Raw genomic sequence first — 20683 nt, forward strand, 5'->3', positions numbered from 1 at the left:
CATGTCATGAGACAAGCTGATAAGCTCTTCCTTTGTGCAGTGCTATTTGAAAGTTAAACGCTGCCTTTATTTTAATTCTGGAGAAGGTGCAGACATTAGATTTAGAACATGTTGTCTTCATTGTCCAAATCCTCTATATAGGTAACGTGTTTTTCGGGCCGAGCTGTCTGGGAACGAGCTGGTGCAGCACTGACAACCTGGGTGAATATGGCAAGAGCCTGAGATGTAGGGTGAATGAATCCCCAAATTATTTGTGGAATTCCCAGTGAGACAATGGCACTGTATACCAGTAGCAAAAATTGTGGGTGCACATAACCCCCATATATTCTTTGAATTCCCAGTCAGACAATGGCACTGTATACCAGTATTAAAAATTGTGGGTGCACATATTGAATTCCCAGTCAGACAATGGCACTGTATACCAGTATTAAAAATTGTGGGTGCACATAACCCCCATATATTCTTTGAATTCCCAGTCAGACAATGGCACTGTATACCAGTATTAAAAATTGTGGGTGCACATAACCCCCATATATTCTTTGAATTCCCAGTCAGACAATGGCACTATATACCAGTAGTAAAAATTGTGGGTGCACATAACCCCCATATATTCTTTGAATTCCCAGTGAGACAATGGAACTGTATAGCAGTAGCAAAAATTGTGGGTGCACGTAACCCCAATATATTCTTTGAATTCCCAGTCAGACAATGGCACTGTATACCAGTATTAAAAATTGTGGGTGCACATAACCCCCATATATTCTTTGAATTCCCAGTCAGACAATGGCACTATATACCAGTAGTAAAAATTGTGGGTGCACATAACCCCCATATATTCTTTGAATTCCCAGTCAGACAATGGCACTATATACCAGTAGTAAAAATTGTGGGTGCACATAACCCCCATATATTCTTTGAATTCCCAGTCAGACAATGGCACTGTATACCAGTATTAAAAATTGTGTGTTCACATAACCCCCATATATTCTTTGAATTCCCAGTCAGACAATGGCACTGTATGCCAGTATTAAAAATTGTGGGTGCACATAACCCCCATATATTCTTTGAATTCCCAGTCAGACAATGGCACTATATACCAGTAGTAAAAATTGTGGGTGCACATAACCCCCATATATTCTTTGAATTCCCAGTCAGACAATGGCACTATATACCAGTAGTAAAAATTGTGGGTGCACATAACCCCCATATATTCTTTGAATTCCCAGTCAGACAATGGCACTATATACCAGTATTAAAAATTGTGGGTGCACATAACCCCCATATATTCTTTGAATTCCCAGTCAGACAATGGCACTATATACCAGTAGTAAAAATTGTGGGTGCACATAACCCCCATATATTCTTTGAATTCCCAGTCAGACAATGGCACTGTATACCAGTATTAAAAATTGTGGGTGCACATAACCCCCATATATTCTTTGAATTCCCAGTCAGACAATGGCACTGTATACCAGTAGTAAAAATTGTGGGTGCACATAACCCCAATATATTCTTTGAATTCCCAGTCAGACAATGGCACTGTATACCAGTATTAAAAATTGTGGGTGCACATAACCCCCATATATTCTTTGAATTCCCAGTCAGACAATGGCACTGTATACCAGTATTAAAAATTGTGGGTGCACGTAACCCCAATATATTCTTTGAATTCCCAGTCAGACAATGGCACTGTATAGCAGTAGCAAAAATTGTGGGTGCACGTAACCCCCATATATTCTTTGAATTCCCAGTCAGACAATGGCACTGTATACCAGTAGTAAAAATTGTGGGTGCACATAACCCCAATATATTCTTTGAATTCCCAGTCAGACAATGGCACTGTATACCAGTATTAAAAATTGTGGGTGCACATAACCCCCATATATTCTTTGAATTCCCAGTCAGACAATGGCACTGTATACCAGTATTAAAAATTGTGGGTGCACATAACCCCCATATATTCTTTGAATTCCCAGTCAGACAATGGCACTATATACCAGTAGTAAAAATTGTGGGTGCACATAACCCCCATATATTCTTTGAATTCCCAGTGAGACAATGGAACTGTATAGCAGTAGCAAAAATTGTGGGTGCACGTAACCCCAATATATTCTTTGAATTCCCAGTCAGACAATGGCACTATATACCAGTAGTAAAAATTGTGGGTGCACATAACCCCCATATATTCTTTGAATTCCCAGTCAGACAATGGCACTATATACCAGTATTAAAAATTGTGGGTGCACATAACCCCCATATATTCTTTGAATTCCCAGTCAGACAATGGCACTATATACCAGTAGTAAAAATTGTGGGTGCACATAACCCCCATATATTCTTTGAATTCCCAGTCAGACAATGGCACTATATACCAGTATTAAAAATTGTGGGTGCACATAACCCCCATATATTCTTTGAATTCCCAGTCAGACAATGGCACTGTATACCAGTAGTAAAAATTGTGGGTGCACATAACCCCCATATATTCTTTGAATTCCCAGTCAGACAATGGCACTGTATACCAGTATTAAAAATTGTGGGTGCACATAACCCCCATATATTCTTTGAATTCCCAGTCAGACAATGGCACTGTATACCAGTAGTAAAAATTGTGGGTGCACATAACCCCCATATATTCTTTGAATTCCCAGTGAGACAATGGAACTGTATAGCAGTAGCAAAAATTGTGGGTGCACGTAACCCCCATATATTCTTTGAATTCCCAGTCAGACAATGGCACTATATACCAGTATTAAAAATTGTGGGTGCACATAACCCCCATATATTCTTTGAATTCCCAGTCAGACAATGGCACTATATACCAGTATTAAAAATTGTGGGTGCACATAACCCCCATATATTCTTTGAATTCCCAGTCAGACAATGGCACTGTATACCAGTAGTAAAAATTGTGGGTGCACATAACCCCCATATATTCTTTGAATTCCCAGTCAGACAATGGCACTGTATACCAGTATTAAAAATAGTGGGTGCACATAACCCCAATATATTCTTTGAATTCCCAGTCAGACAATGGCACTGTATAGCAGTAGCAAAAATTGTGGGTGCACGTAACCCCCATATATTCTTTGAATTCCCAGTCAGACAATGGCACTGTATACCAGTATTAAAAATTGTGGGTGCACATAACCCCCATATATTCTTTGAATTCCCAGTCAGACAATGGCACTATATACCAGTAGTAAAAATTGTGGGTGCACATAACCCCCATATATTCTTTGAATTCCCAGTCAGACAATGGCACTATATACCAGTAGTAAAAATTGTGGGTGCACATAACCCCCATATATTCTTTGAATTCCCAGTCAGACAATGGCACTGTATACCAGTATTAAAAATTGTGGGTGCACATAACCCCCATATATTCTTTGAATTCCCAGTCAGACAATGGCACTGTATACCAGTAGTAAAAATTGTGGGTGCACATAACCCCAATATATTCTTTGAATTCCCAGTCAGACAATGGCACTGTATACCAGTATTAAAAATTGTGGGTGCACATAACCCCCATATATTCTTTGAATTCCCAGTCAGACAATGGCACTGTATACCAGTATTAAAAATTGTGGGTGCACGTAACCCCAATATATTCTTTGAATTCCCAGTCAGACAATGGCACTGTATACCAGTAGTAAAAATTGTGGGTGCACATAACCCCCATATATTCTTTGAATTCCCAGTCAGACAATGGCACTATATACCAGTAGTAAAAATTGTGGGTGCACATAACCCCCATATATTCTTTGAATTCCCAGTCAGACAATGGCACTATATACCAGTATTAAAAATTGTGGGTGCACATAACCCCCATATATTCTTTGAATTCCCAGTCAGACAATGGCACTGTATACCAGTAGTAAAAATTGTGGGTGCACATAACCCCCATATATTCTTTGAATTCCCAGTCAGACAATGGCACTGTATACCAGTATTAAAAATTGTGGGTGCACATAACCCCCATATATTCTTTGAATTCCCAGTCAGACAATGGCACTGTATACCAGTAGTAAAAATTGTGGGTGCACATAACCCCCATATATTCTTTGAATTCCCAGTGAGACAATGGAACTGTATAGCAGTAGCAAAAATTGTGGGTGCACGTAACCCCCATATATTCTTTGAATTCCCAGTCAGACAATGGCACTATATACCAGTATTAAAAATTGTGGGTGCACATAACCCCCATATATTCTTTGAATTCCCAGTCAGACAATGGCACTATATACCAGTATTAAAAATTGTGGGTGCACATAACCCCCATATATTCTTTGAATTCCCAGTCAGACAATGGCACTGTATACCAGTAGTAAAAATTGTGGGTGCACATAACCCCCATATATTCTTTGAATTCCCAGTCAGACAATGGCACTGTATAGCAGTAGCAAAAATTGTGGGTGCACATAACCCCAATATATTCTTTGAATTCCCAGTCAGACAATGGCACTGTATACCAGTAGCAAAAATTGTGGGTGTATATAGCCCCAATTCTATTGCTAGGGGACTTGCAGGGTATTTCTGAGTTGAAGGTGGGGGGGCACACCGTTGGAACGGGGATTTGGGGTGTATATATGGGGTATACGGGAATACACTGTCAGTGTGTTCCATTCAGGATCCTGGGAAAGCTGGGTTGCGGCGATTGAGCCCGTCAGTGCCACGTTACACTGACAAGCTTCTCCCTGGAATTGAAGTTATATGTAAGCCCAATATATTCTTTGAATTCCCAGTGAGACAATGGCACTATATGGCAGTAGCAAAAATAGTGGGTGTATATAGCCCCAATCCTATTGCTAGGGGACTTGCAGGGTATTTCTGGGGTGAAGGTGGGGGGGCACACCGTTGGAACGGGTATCGGGGGTATATATCGGGTATACGGGAATACACTGACAGTGTATTCCATTCAGGATCCTGGGAAAGCTGGGTTGCGGCGATTGAGCCCGTCAGTGCCACGTTACACTGACAAGCTTCTCCCTGGAATTTAGCTCTTACAAGAGCTGTTGTGGTTGTCTTCTCCTTCCTATCCTAGCCTGTCCCTGACTACCCAGAATCTAACCCCTAGCTAACTGGACGGAAACCTCCGTCCCCGGTGAATTGCAAGCTCAGAATGACGCGAAGCTGGGCGTCGCTGTTCTTTTAAATTAGAGGTCACATGTTTTCGGCAGCCAATGGGTTTTGCCTACTTTTTTCAACGTCACCGGTGTCGTAGTTCCTGTCCCACCTACCCTGCGCTGTTATTGGAGCAAAAAAGGCGCCAGGGAAGGTGGGAGGGGAATCGAGTAATGGCGCCCTTTACCACGCGGTGTTCGATTCGATTCGAACATGCCGAACAGCCTAATATCCGATCGAACATAAGTTCGATAGAACACTGTTCGCTCATCTCTATCAATTATACCTAAGGAAATGCCGTATAGGTATAATGAAAGCAGAAAGTAGATTTTAAGATTCAGGGCACCCCTGGAAAAAAATTATCATTTCCTCAGTTCTCCCCTACCAAATATTTTTTTACAAAAAGACAAGAGTCATCCTTTAGATGCAGTGAACACTACACAGAAGGCATTCAGTCATCTACCCAACCGGAGTGTCATGACCCCCTGGCAGGTTTCCAAGGTACCCCCATATGCCATGACACCCCTGTTGGTTATCGCTGGTCCAGGCAGCCATTCTATCTTTGTTTACATTGAAGATCTCGCCCCCTTTAAACAAAAATGTGCGGCTATCTATTTCATGACGTATGTTTTTGTGTTCAGCCGTGAGCCGAGCGCTCAGTTGTATCATGAATATTTTCCTACACATTATGAAATATTTTCCATATTGTCACAATAGCTTTGATGATAACGCTCGGACGAGGAGCTCGGAGAAGATATGTGTCAGCTAGGTTTAGCGTCTGCTGGTTAATCAGGGAACATTTTCTGGGCTGCGCTCACAGTAGTGTGGGCTCAAGTAGCAGCTACAAAGCGTAAGGTATTTTCAAGGGCATACTGCCGAAAACACATCCTATAAAACGTCAGCACGATTATCAATCATGAAATATCAGCTGGCTCCGTGCACCCGATTTCTATGCAACAAACCCACATGTCAGTCCTGATCTTAAACTGATGTGATTGAGTCGGAATTATCATGGATGAAAAGTCCCTATATGAACTTGCAGGTTCCTACGTAAGTACAATGAGGTCACCCAGTGCCACATCATTGTCGCCCTACTGAAGTTACTTGATCCTTATAGTATCATAGCTGATGAAATATGAGTCACATCTATACGCTTTATTTTATATGTCAGAAGTGATTCAGAATTAACTATCAAGGTTAATGGGGCGGTTGTTAGAGGGCAATAACTTATCTGCATCGGAAGTAGAAGGAAATATGGCACAGGTTTGGCTCATTTTTATTGCCTGCTTTGTTAGAGGAGCACCTAAGAAATTTTTGGTCTCCTATGATATGGACTGTCCACATGTTTACAGACGGTATCATTGGTTTAAGAGATTGGCTTGTTTTGGATACAAATTGGCCATTGGCTGGGGGTATGTTTAAAAAAACTTAAAAAAATGGTACCTACCTACAGAATCCCCTGATGCACAGTCATTTAGTCATTACTGACCCCCACTAATGTTTGTCTTCAGTGATGACGTCAGATTGATGGTACATGACAGCTACAGTCAATCACTGAACTCAGTGATAAAACCCACCATTAAAGGGATCCTATCATTTAGATGGAATTTTTTGTGACTAACACGTCGGAATAGCCTTAAGAAAGGCTATTTGTCTCCTACCTTTAGATATGTTCTCTGCGCCACCGTTCCATAGAAATCCCAGTTTTCGCCGGTGTGCAGATGAGTTCTCTCGCAGCACTGGGGGCGGTCCCCAGCACTCAAACAGCACCGGGGGTGTCATCAGTGCTTCGAGAGAACTCTCCAGCGAAGCCTCCATCTTCTTCTGGAATGTCCTCTTCCTGTGTCTTCTTACGGCGCAGGCGATGAAATTTGTAAGCCTCGGGCAGAGCCGGCTGCGCATGCCCACCACAGGCCACAAGAAAATGGCCGCTTATTTACTGTGTAAGCGACCAACACAAACTGACTACTGGAGCACGCAGCTGCCAAAAGGCCAACATTTTAAAAAATCTTGAAAATTTTAAGGGGATTTTTTTTTTGGTAAAATCTCATATGCAAACACATATTAAATGCAACAAGAATTGAAAATATGAATAAAATTACCTTTTTAAGTAAGCCGACCATGCTTTTACACCATGTGGAAGAATAATGCACTCGCTCTATCTTGAACATGTTGAGAATATCATCTATCGGAGTAGTTGAATGAATTTCATAAGGCCTCTAGAAAACAAATGAAAACCCATGAATGATATGTGCATACAATGACATTAAAAATGAATATAAAATGGGTGAAATGTTTATTTTTTCACAAAGTTTGCTGCTTCAGGGTTTTTAGATCACAACAATGATGCATAGAAAATTTTGGCAAATATATAGCAACAATATATATTGCTATTATTATGTTAGTATGGAGGAAGCTTTCAGAAATGACTGGTTAGTGTTCTGTAAGGGCTGGAGAAGAGTCTGCATGGCCACCAATAAGTAAGATTTTGGACACAGGATAGGTAGATTCAGCTGAATATAATAACTATATTTACAGATCCACTTACCCAACCTCTGAGGAGTTCATAGGCTGTAATTCCTAATGACCACCAATCTACAGGATAGGAGTATCCGGGGCCCACCTCCATAAATGACTGGAAAACTTCTGGAGCTTGAAATAGAAAATGTTATTTTAGTTAATTATATATCATAAATTATACAATAAACTATAGAACTAGCCTATAGGCAGTAACTCACTCCAATTACAGTGAATTGGATGGATCTGAAATCCCAAACACAGATTCTATGATATGTACAGCACTGTGCTTAGTATTCAGTGAAGAGAAGAATATTGTGTGTATTATCCCTGTACTGTGACATCACTGTGTGCATTATCTCTGTACTGTGACATCACTGTGTATTATCCCTGTACTGTGACATCACTGTGTGTATTATCCCTGTACTGTGACATCACTGTGTGTATTATCCCTGTACTGTGACATCACTGTGTGTATTATCCCTGTACTGTGACATCACTGTGTGTATTATCCCTGTACTGTGACATCACTGTGTATATTAGCCCTGTACTGTGACATCACTGTGTATATTATCCCTGTACTGTGACATCACTGTGTGTATTATCCCTATACTGTGACATCACTGTGTATATTATCCCTGTACTGTGACATCACTGTGTATATTATCCCTGTACTGTGACATCACTGTGTGTATTATCCCTGTACTGTGACACCACTGTGTGTATTATCTCTGTACTGTGACATCACTGTGTGTATTATCCCTGTACTGTGACATCACTGTGTGTATTATCCCTGTACTGTGACATCACTGTGTATATTATCCCTGTACTGTGACATCACTGTGTGTATTATCCCTGTACTGTGACATCACTGTGTGTATTATCCTGTACAGTGACATCACTGTGTGTATTATCCCTGTACTGTGACATCACTGTGTGTATTATCCCTGTACAGTGACATCACTGTGTGTATTATCCCTGTACTGTGACATCACTGTGTGTATTATCCCTGTACTGTGACATCACTGTGTGTATTATCCCTGTACTGTGACATCACAGTGTGTATTATCCCTGTACTGTGACATCACTGTGTGTATTATCCCTGTACTGTGACATCACTGTGTGTATTATCCCTGTACTGTGACATCACAGTGTGTATTATCCCTGTACTGTGACATCACTGTGTGTATTATCCCTGTACTGTGACATCACTGTGTGTATTATCCCTGTACTGTGACATCACTGTGTGTATTATCCCTGTACTGTGACACCACTGTGTGTATTGTCCCTGTACTGTGACATCACTGTGTGTATTATCCCTGTCCTGTGACATCACTGTGTGTATTATCCATGTACTGTGACACCACTGTGTGTATTATCCCTGTACTGTGACATCACTGTGTGTACTATCCCTGTACTGTGACATCACTGTGTGTATTATTTCTGTACTGTGACATCACTGTGTGTATTATCCCTGTACTGTGACATCACTGTGTGTATTATCCCTGTACTGTGACATCACTGTGTGTATTATCCCTGTACTGTGACACCACTGTGTGTATTATCTCTGTACTGTGACATCACTGTGTGTATTATCCCTGTACTGTGACATCACTGTGTATATTATCCCTGTACTGTGACATCACTGTGTGTATTATCCCTGTACTGTGACATCACTGTGTGTATTATCCTGTACAGTGACATCACTGTGTGTATTATCCCTGTACTGTGACATCACTGTGTGTATTATCCCTGTACAGTGACATCACTGTGTGTATTATCCCTGTACTGTGACATCACTGTGTGTATTATCCCTGTACTGTGACATCACTGTGTGTATTATCCCTGTACTGTGACATCACAGTGTGTATTATCCCTGTACTGTGACATCACTGTGTGTATTATCCCTGTACTGTGACATCACTGTGTGTATTGTCCCTGTACTGTGACATCACTGTGTGTATTATCCCTGTACTGTGACACCACTGTGTGTATTGTCCCTGTACTGTGACATCACTGTGTGTATTATCCCTGTCCTGTGACATCACTGTGTGTATTATCCATGTACTGTGACACCACTGTGTGTATTATCCCTGTACTGTGACATCACTGTGTGTACTATCCCTGTACTGTGACATCACTGTGTGTATTATTTCTGTACTGTGACATCACTGTGTGTATTATCCCTGTACTGTGACATCACTGTGTGTATTATCCCTGTACTGTGACATCACTGTGTGTATTATCCCTGTACTGTGACATCACTGTGTGTATTATCCCTGTACTGTGACATCACTGTGTGTATTATCCCTGTACTGTGACATCACTGTATTATCCCTGTACTGTGACATCACTGTGTGTATTATCCTGTACTGTGACATCACTGTGTGTATTATCCCTGTACTGTGACATCACTGTGTGTATTATCCCTGTACTGTGACATCACTGTGTGTATTATCCCTGTACTGTGACATCACTGTGTGTATTATCCTGTACTGTGACATCACTGTGTGTATTATCCCTGTACTGTGATACCACTGTGTGTATTATCTCTGTACTGTGACATCACTGTGTGTATTATCCCTGTACTGTGACATCACTGTGTGTATTATCCCTGTACTGTGACATCACTGTGTGTATTATCCCTGTACTGTGACATCATTGTGTGTATTATCTCTGTACTGTGACATCACTGTGTGTATTATCCCTGTACTGTGACATCACTGTGTGTATTATCTCTGTACTGTCACATCACTGTGTGTATTATCCCTGTACTGTGACATCACTGTGTGTATTATCCCTGTACTGTGACATCACTGTGTGTATTATCCCTGTACTGTGACATCACTGTGTGTATTATCCCTGTACTGTGACATCACTGTATTATCCCTGTACTGTGACATCACTGTGTGTATTATCCTGTACTGTGACATCACTGTGTGTATTATCCCTGTACTGTGACATCACTGTGCGTATTATCCCTGTACTGTGACATCACTGTGTGTATTATCCCTGTACTGTGACATCACTGTGTATATTATCCCTGTACTGTGACATCACTGTGTGTATTATCTCTGTACTGTGACACCACTGTGTGTATTATCCCTGTACTGTGACATCACTGTGTGTATTATCCTGTACTGTGACATCACTGTGTGTATTATCCCTGTACTGTGATACCACTGTGTGTATTATCCCTGTACTGTGACATCACTGTGTGTATTATCCCTGTACTGTGACATCACTGTGTGTATTATCCTGTACAGTGACATCACTGTGTGTATTATCCCTGTACTGTGACATCACTGTGTGTATTATCCCTGTACAGTGACATCACTGTGTGTATTATCCCTGTACTGTGACATCACTGTGTGTATTATCCCTGTACTGTGACATCACTGTGTGTATTATCCCTGTACTGTGACATCACAGTGTGTATTATCCCTGTACTGTGACATCACTGTGTGTATTATCCCTGTACTGTGACATCACTGTGTGTATTGTCCCTGTACTGTGACATCACTGTGTGTATTATCCCTGTACTGTGACACCACTGTGTGTATTGTCCCTGTACTGTGACATCACTGTGTGTATTATCCCTGTCCTGTGACATCACTGTGTGTATTATCCATGTACTGTGACACCACTGTGTGTATTATCCCTGTACTGTGACATCACTGTGTGTACTATCCCTGTACTGTGACATCACTGTGTGTATTATTTCTGTACTGTGACATCACTGTGTGTATTATCCCTGTACTGTGACATCACTGTGTGTATTATCCCTGTACTGTGACATCACTGTGTGTATTATCCCTGTACTGTGACATCACTGTGTGTATTATCCCTGTACTGTGACATCACTGTGTGTATTATCCCTGTACTGTGACATCACTGTATTATCCCTGTACTGTGACATCACTGTGTGTATTATCCTGTACTGTGACATCACTGTGTGTATTATCCCTGTACTGTGACATCACTGTGTGTATTATCCCTGTACTGTGACATCACTGTGTGTATTATCCCTGTACTGTGACATCACTGTGTGTATTATCCTGTACTGTGACATCACTGTGTGTATTATCCCTGTACTGTGATACCACTGTGTGTATTATCTCTGTACTGTGACATCACTGTGTGTATTATCCCTGTACTGTGACATCACTGTGTGTATTATCCCTGTACTGTGACATCACTGTGTGTATTATCCCTGTACTGTGACATCATTGTGTGTATTATCTCTGTACTGTGACATCACTGTGTGTATTATCCCTGTACTGTGACATCACTGTGTGTATTATCTCTGTACTGTCACATCACTGTGTGTATTATCCCTGTACTGTGACATCACTGTGTGTATTATCCCTGTACTGTGACATCACTGTGTGTATTATCCCTGTACTGTGACATCACTGTGTGTATTATCCCTGTACTGTGACATCACTGTATTATCCCTGTACTGTGACATCACTGTGTGTATTATCCTGTACTGTGACATCACTGTGTGTATTATCCCTGTACTGTGACATCACTGTGTGTATTATCCCTGTACTGTGACATCACTGTGTGTATTATCCTGTACTGTGACATCACTGTGTGTATTATCCCTGTACTGTGATACCACTGTGTGTATTATCTCTGTACTGTGACATCACTGTGTGTATTATCCCTGTACTGTGACATCACTGTGTGTATTATCCTGTACTGTGACATCACTGTGTGTATTATCCCTGTACTGTGATACCACTGTGTGTATTATCTCTGTACTGTGACATCACTGTGTGTATTATCCCTGTACTGTGACATCACTGTGTGTATTATCCCTGTACTGTGACATCATTGTGTGTATTATCTCTGTACTGTGACATCACTGTGTGTATTATCCCTGTACAGTGACGTCACTGTGTGTATTATCCCTGTACTGTGACATCACTGTGTGTATTATCCCTGTACTGTGACATCATTGTGTGTATTATCTCTGTACTGTGACATCACTGTGTGTATTATCCCTGTACAGTGACATCACTGTGTGTATTATCCCTGTACTGTGACATCACTGTGTGTATTATCCCTGTACTGTGACTTTTAAAAATACGAAATTACCTTGGGAATGATTACAGTATCATTATACTGATATTTGTAGTACCTGTATAGCCTATAAACACCTCTCATCTCAGTGATATAGGGGGATGGCAGATAATTACTAAGTTACCCTCTCTCTCCTACTTCGCCATTACTCTGACAGATAGCTGCTGTCACTATTTGTAAAGCTCTATAAACCTTCCTTGCCTTTCTTGCATCTTGGAATAAATAGCAGAGAATGATAACATAGCATTGACTCGTCTACCTGCTGAGCACTGGAGGTGCGATAGTTAAACACATTTCTGAAAAGAGCATTGATGTAACATGTTTTTCCTCTATCTCCATCAGCCTTCACACAGCCTGGTGAATTGAGCAGCCGTATACTGTAGAATTGCTCTCTACTTTGCTATCATGATGTGTAATCACCAGGCTGCTATTCAGACCTGCCTGATAAGGATCATATAATTTGACAGCAGTCACAGAAAAAAAATCTGTCACTTTCGTCACAAAGACATCCAGACGTTGTACATAATGGGGGAGATGTTTACTTAAAATACAGAAAATCACTGTCTGGCATGTGATGGGTAGAATCAGGTTTTATTTCTATACCAGCACATAGTGATACCTGTCATATCGGAGACAAAATCAAGCATTAGGGATTTTCTCAAATATGACACTTAAGATGTTACATATTAGAGATGGATGAACCTCTGAAGATTTGTTTTGGGTTTTGGTGGTTCGGTCGAAATATTTGTTTTGGGCTGAGCCTTCCTTCATGGACCACCAGGGCTAGTATCTCCAGGGACACCTTAGGAGAGGTGAGGGAAGGGGAGTATAACTGTAATATGTTTCTGCACCACCACTTATTATACTCTGGGGTCTGTAGACAGTGAGTAATAATGTTAATTGTTGAGTATGTCTCAACAATTTTTGGTTGAGAAGTAGATACATCGATACGTTGACACTCCTCCGCTACAAGGATCTATAAAGACACTGATTTCTCTATTCTTAGAATAGGTCCTCAATACCTAAAGGGGTTGTCCCATCTCAAGGATCCTATCTATACTGGTAGCTTATGTAAACTGAAGACTTTTCCTAAATATATTGCTTTAAAAATGCTGCTTTGTTTTCCTGCTATGTGAACTTATTGTTTACACAGCGTTACCATAACCACGGACCTGTGAGATAGGACAAGTGATGTCACTCACTGCTCTGCCAGCAGGACAATCAGTTCAGCTAATTGCAGTTTGTTGATAAAGCCCTGTCTGTTATCTCTCTATGTAAACACACAGATAACACTAAGTCCATTCTCTGCAAGCATGTGCATATTATCTGATCTGCATAAGTATTGTGATACTTCATAGTGTCATTCAGCAAGCTGGGAGTGGGTGGGACATATACAGGAATTGAGAAGAAGAGACAGTAAGTAAAGCTCCTGAAACAGGGCGGTGGGAAAACCCCTTTAATCAGTGCTAGTCCATCCCTAGGCACTGCCCAAATTGTCTGAATAACTTACTGCTCAGCCCTATGTAAATGAATGGGACTGAGCTACAGTATATGTATGGCACTATTTCTGGATAAACCATAAGGGAATGCAGGGCCTCATAAAGTATTGGCCACAATGATAGTAGAAGTCAGACCCCCACCAAATAAATATTAATATTAGAAGAACCACTTACATGCTTCCCAAGTGAGGTTATGGACAATATTGCAATAGCCCTAGAGCTTAAAGATGCCAGAATGCCAGTGCTATAAATGTGAAAGATGGCAGACCTTGGGAGTAAATTTCTCATTTATCAGGGAGATTCAATTGCACCTCTAGAAATCAGGAACCTTTTGTTCCTGATATCAACGCGGATCCCACTTGCACTTGTTATTGAAAAATATAACCAGTCCTAATCACATCAGGATTGGACTAGCCCATTAAGGGTGAGTTCACACGGAGTAAACGCGCCACGCAATGTGGCGCATTTACGGGGCGTGTACGCCGTGTTTTTTAGCGTTTGCGCGCAACGATAAAAAACGCGGCGTACACGCCCCGTAAACGCGCCACATTGCGTGGCGCGTTTACTCCGTGTGAACTCATAAGGATGGTTCTTCACATGTCAGAACCATTTGGGGATCCTTTCTATTTTTTTCACAGACCCATTGACTTTCAATGGGATTGTTGGTTACTTGAAAAAAGATCCACGTTACGGATCTGTTATGAAGTAAAGCATGCTCTACTTTTACATGGATCATGGGTAGCACTCACCCATGAACCTTGGTAGTGTAACTAGAAAGTCAAAGTCCAGAGGATCCTCCAGTATGTTGGACGGGCCCGTTAGATATATTATGGCTGAATTATACCAGTGTAGCATTCTTTTTTCACGGGTCCATTGATTTTCAATGGGAAAGATGGGTCCATGAAGACAAAGCTGTGTTTTTGATCCACCAAGAAGTGAAGCTACTGCTCACCTGTGAACCTAGAGTAAGTGCCCATGGATTCTCCAATGTGATATTATATAGACAGACAACATGCCATCAAAACTCTTCCACCTGGTGGGCCCAAGACATGCCAGTCCAACTCTAAATCTCAGACTACTGCTTTGTACAATTTGATCTGGTATTTTTTCCTCTTGTTTTTTTTCCGGCTTCTGCCTATTTGTCAGCTCTTCCTATCAAATGTCCATTACCTGGGCATTCAATAGTGTAGGTATATGCCACCCTGTAGAATTTAGCACAGAGAAGGAAAGACTAACTAAAGCTAGTCATTCACTCACTTTTACATAAAGACAACTATTCCTCCCAATCCCTATGCACATGCATGTATGTGTCCTGAATCAGGGAGAGGTGACTAATTTGATGCAATACACCTTTTGTCTCCATATTGACATTCAACATGTCCAACCCATCTTTCCCTGACATCCGGACTCGAGTCAGGACACTGCCTTACACAATACATTGGTGACCGGTACTGCTGAAATTTGTGCATTTGACCGACATTCCCCTAATGTGTAATGGCCACTCCTATTTCACATATAGCTCATCGATGTACAACGATGGTCACCACTCACATCAGTGTCTGTCTCCTGGGGCTTACAATATGGTTTTCCCATTGGAGTATATGAGAACATATGTTGGTATATGGCAGAACTCAATGTAAATTTTGCATTTCATCCAATAACTCCGAAACAATATGGCGATGGTTACCACTGAACAACAATGCTACCTTGGGTTGAATTCACACATGGCAGATATGTTGCAACTGAAAAACAACTCCATTCATCTCAATGGGGTTGTTAGGTGGCAAGCACATGGATTTTTACCAATCACAAGACAGTATAAGAAATGTCTATTGGTATATCCTGAGATATCGCATATCCCCAGGGCTTTGCTAGAGTCTACCCTACTAAGATCTCAAGCAGTCACATCCTAGTATCTGACAAATTAGATATATGGTATGAAATGAACAACCAGTCTGGAGTATATACTATACATAGACCTCTATCTGATTTTCGGAGCTAAAATAACCTTAAAATTGCCACCTGGGATTAACGTACGACTACGTAAAGGAATAGACAAGATGCTATTTCCAGGGTACATCCAGACGAGCCCTACAGAGCAGTCTCATTCTCTACAGCTCATGGGTTTTTCGGTCTATGATCATGGTCTGATATAGAAAGGTCATTCTAACAATGTAACAAAAGCTAAAATAGAAGCAATAGCACTCTCTTATACAAGGCGTATCCCAGACTGCACCGGGAAGGAGCATCTATGCACACAGGTATCATTTTAGCTTTCTTTGTAGCACTAACAGGTGATTAGTGTTTGGAGAAAGATGTAATGGTTGTGACAGTGTGAATAGTCCTCTAAGTGAAATAAAAGCAATGATCACTGCATTGTATCTCGTACAATAAAAAAAAGTGTCTGACCACTAGAAAAATAGAACCAGCATCATTCTCATGTAAGACATAAAAACAGCATATGAATAGACTCTATTTAAAAAAAGAGTCCACACACATTGGAAGAACGTAGTAGCTGGAACTAGCATGCATATGTTAGGGGGTCCAGTCTAGCTGGATTCCTCATGGGGGATAAGCCTTAAATGTCAAAAATGGGGGAAATGTAAGGGTTAACAATATGTCCAGAAAGTGCTGACAGGATGTAGCCTTGGTTGGAAAACAGAGACATTAGCACATTTTGGTTCCTGAAACATTCTTGTATTCTGTCATAAGATGTTTTGCGCAACAAGCTAGTTTGAACTAGAGTGTATAGCGGAACTATGTAACCATACTTGGGCATCGTATCATGTGACTACTTATGCTATAAAAACCTGACCTTTTGCTTTAATAAACTGAAGCATACTGAACATGATACCCTGGTGTCAGTCTGTATGTCTCCCGAGCTCGTAAACTTCTTCCTGATCAATCAGAACTATGACAACATAACTCAGGGGGTCTTGAGCCCCTAACAGATAATAAGTCACCAAAGTACCTGGAACCAGCATACATAATAACTCACTAATGGTAGTGGTGGTAGTCCACTGTCATGGCTGTAGTCTCCACTAAACCTCCGGCACTATTTAGGGCAAGAGTCGTGAAAGGGTCTGCATTATGGATGTTGGTGTTAGAACTTTCCCTGGGGTGTTTCCTGCCTGATGGTGGCTGGGGTGTCATTACTGGTGGAGTTCCAGGACTAACTAACAGTAGTTCATGATGCCATGGTTTTAACTGAACATTCAGCAAGGCACTTCCGTGTCCAAATCAGTCAGTCATCCATTAAATGGAGGTACAGCTTAAGGACACCTTTGGGCTGGAGAGAAGTTGTGGATGGTATTTCCTTGCTCAACAAGGTCTGACATTATCTCTCTCAAAGTGTGCTTTGTTTCTTTTCTATGCAGTTTCACACAAACTGTCTGCAATGTCCAGGGTGCACATACCAAATATGTTGCTCTCAGGTCCAGTTGTGACTATGAGGCCTATCAAAAACTTTGTCACACACACAAACACGTGAGCAGAGCTGTGAGACTCACCTTCATTTCCTAATAGTTAATCTGGCTTGTAGGTGTATCTACTCAATTTTAGCAGCCTAACTTATCACTCCAACTAACTACCTCCTCTCCTCAGCTACAGAGGAGACTGAGTAAATCTGCCCCAAAGGAGTGCTCCATCCAGCTATCTCCAGCCACATTAGAACAATCCATTTTAGGGTTACATAACACCAAAAAAGGCAAACCACATACTACAGGTACATAACATCATATATACTATATTGTGTGCAAAGCTCCCAGGAGAACATCCCAAAAAAAACAGGAGTGACCATCACATTTCATGTCAATCTCATGAAAAAGGGGTGTGGATTGCAATACTAAGGGTATGTCATGTCTCATATTGAGTAGGGCTTTACCAAGAGGGGGCACAGTCATGCTGGATCTCCCGAAAAGTATGGCTAGCATGAATATGTCTGTCCTCTGCATGGGCGCCCTTCTTTGTTCCAGAATTGAGAGGTTACTCTGTATTTGCATATGTCTGACTACTATCCCCTCAACCCTGTCTAAGCCTCTCACCTCTGCCAGATCAGTCCTCTCTGCGCCAAGCTGATGAGATGCAAATACATCGAAACGGCTGTCCTTGGCTGAGAAGACTGTATCTGGTATAATTCCAACATCATTGCAAACAAAAGCCTCTGAGAAGGTCGGCATGATGTTAAAGGGAGTGCCCTCTATAGGTTTGTTTGACTGAGACTCTGTCTTCCTAATTACATCATGGAAGATAGACTTGCACATTCTCAGTGAGCGCCCTCTATTGGTGTGCATACTTGAGGCACTGGCATCCTAATTACATCATGGAAGTCAGATTTACATATTCTTCCCATGTTACTATGTAATGGTACATTTTCAATGCAACAGCCTCTTACACATGGCTTCCTCGGATAATAAGACTGGAGCGACCAACAGCATTCGATTATAAAGATTTTATCTTTGGGAAATACCTCCTTTAGGTGGCCATGGTACCATATTCCAAACACTAGAGCCCAGATGGAACGGTACCCAATGTATACCCTGATAATATACATGAACCTTAGCTTATATTTCTATGTGACCAAAGCTTTAGACTGTAACATATAACAGGTTAATAAATATTATACAAATGAGTTATATATTACTATTTTATTGAGTGGATGGGGCTCAGTGGTTAGCATTGATGGAAAAGACGAAGTTGTCCTCATGATTGGTTGATTTCTTTTAGTTATTCCAGTTTCCTTCTACGCTCCGAAAACAAACACAGGATAAACTGACTCCCTATGAAAGCAAACTATAGTCATAGGCGAAATGTGGACCAGGATTGATGGCAAGATTCATACAGAGCCATTTTTCTCTCTTTAATGGCTGACATTTGCTTGCAGCAAGCGGTGGGAAACCTGTGTTTACTAGAATATGTAATAAGAGTCAAGCTTGTGCCTGGAGGACATATACGGTATGCTTGTAATCCATAATGCTGTACACTATAAAGCAGCTCCATAACGGCTGTGCTTAAATAGCAGAATCTATATAGGGAGGGAGCTCAGGGAGTTTGGTGTAAAATATTTTTCTTACTAATATTCAGCATCCCATAGAGAAGACCTGTCCAGGGTCGTGGTATGGATTTGGCTCTTTCACCGAATTTCTAATTTTTTGGAAACTTCCTATTTTAATTCATTACCTACCACCAAAGATCACCTATTAAGGAATGCTGGAAAGAATATTAAAATTAGATCTAATGTTAAAAATCACGACCAGGACTATGGAATAAACTTCTGTCTTAGTTGCTCCAGTAAAACCTGATGCATAAATTTATTTCATCATCTGATATGGAAAGTTTGAGAAGATCTGTTCATTATCATGTTCTCTTTTATGTAGCACTTAACCTTTGTTGCCGGGGCAGGATATTTGTCACAATCATTAATCATTGTACGGTAAATCAGATGAGCATATGTTACACATGGAAATGAAACAGCCGCCATAAAGGTCAATTCAACATCATTACGGATGTGTTTCAGCGGCTTCTGGATCAGTAACAATCAAGGACATTCTTCTCCCAAGAAACAACTGGCATCCTTCACTTGCAAATCAAATGATTCATTCTCGGCCTCACTGCGTGTTCGCTGAGTTTTTAAGGCGGCCATTGCGGGTTTATGATTTCAATCAATATCGCTATCCTAGAAAAGAAATCCCCCAGTACAAAGAACAGACCTTGACCTTTCCCAATAACAAACTGGAGGACCTACACACTAAACATCAATGCCGTGTCTTACGGCCATCCCTGAAGAAGCCACAAAACAATACATTATATACAAAATCAATCACGATGTATCACTCCATTAACCCTTTTATGACAAGTTATTTATAATTATTACTTACAAATCATTTACACTTCATGCAAGGCATTCCTGTACATAGTTATTAATTTACCCTTGCTTATACACTCACCGGCCACTTTATTAGGTACATCATGCTAGTAACGGGTTGGACCCCCTTTTGCCTTCAGAACTGCCTCAATTCTTCGTGGCATAGATTCAACAAGGTGCTGGAAGCATTCCTCAGAGATTTTGGTCCATATTGACATGATGGCATCACACAGTTGCCGCAGATTTGTCGGCTGCACATCCATGATGCGAATCTCCCGTTCCACCACATCCCAAAGATGCTCTATTGGATTGAGATCTGGTGACTGTGGAGGCCATTGGAGTACAGTGAACTCATTGTCATGTTCAAGAAACCAGTCTGAGATGATTCCAGCTTTATGACATGGCATTGCATTATCCTGCTGAAAGTAGCCATCAGATGTTGGGTACATTGTGGTCATAAAGGGATGGACGTGGTCAGCAACAATACTCAGGTAGGCTTTGGCGTTGCAACGATGCTCAATTGGTACCAAGGGGCCCAAAGAGTGCCAAGAAAATATTCCCCACACCATGACACCACCACCACCAGCCT

At 41.1% G+C, this 20683-nt stretch overlaps 1 protein-coding gene across 1 annotated transcript in view; it reads right to left on the reverse strand.

Annotated features, from left to right (window-relative positions):
• Nucleotides 1-20683, reverse strand: part of STK32B (serine/threonine kinase 32B) — a 182542-nt gene that overhangs the window by 45049 nt on the left and 116810 nt on the right. Inside the window, exons 7-8 of the mRNA XM_075260817.1 lie at nucleotides 7673-7776; nucleotides 7227-7343 (exon numbers count right to left, since the gene is read on the reverse strand). Of these exons, the coding sequence (XP_075116918.1) occupies nucleotides 7227-7343; nucleotides 7673-7776 (221 nt within the window). The remainder of the gene's footprint in view (nucleotides 1-7226; nucleotides 7344-7672; nucleotides 7777-20683) is intronic.

This window comes from Leptodactylus fuscus, chromosome 1 (genome assembly GCF_031893055.1).
Source record: "Leptodactylus fuscus isolate aLepFus1 chromosome 1, aLepFus1.hap2, whole genome shotgun sequence".
Lineage (NCBI taxonomy): Eukaryota > Metazoa > Chordata > Amphibia > Anura > Leptodactylidae > Leptodactylus > Leptodactylus fuscus.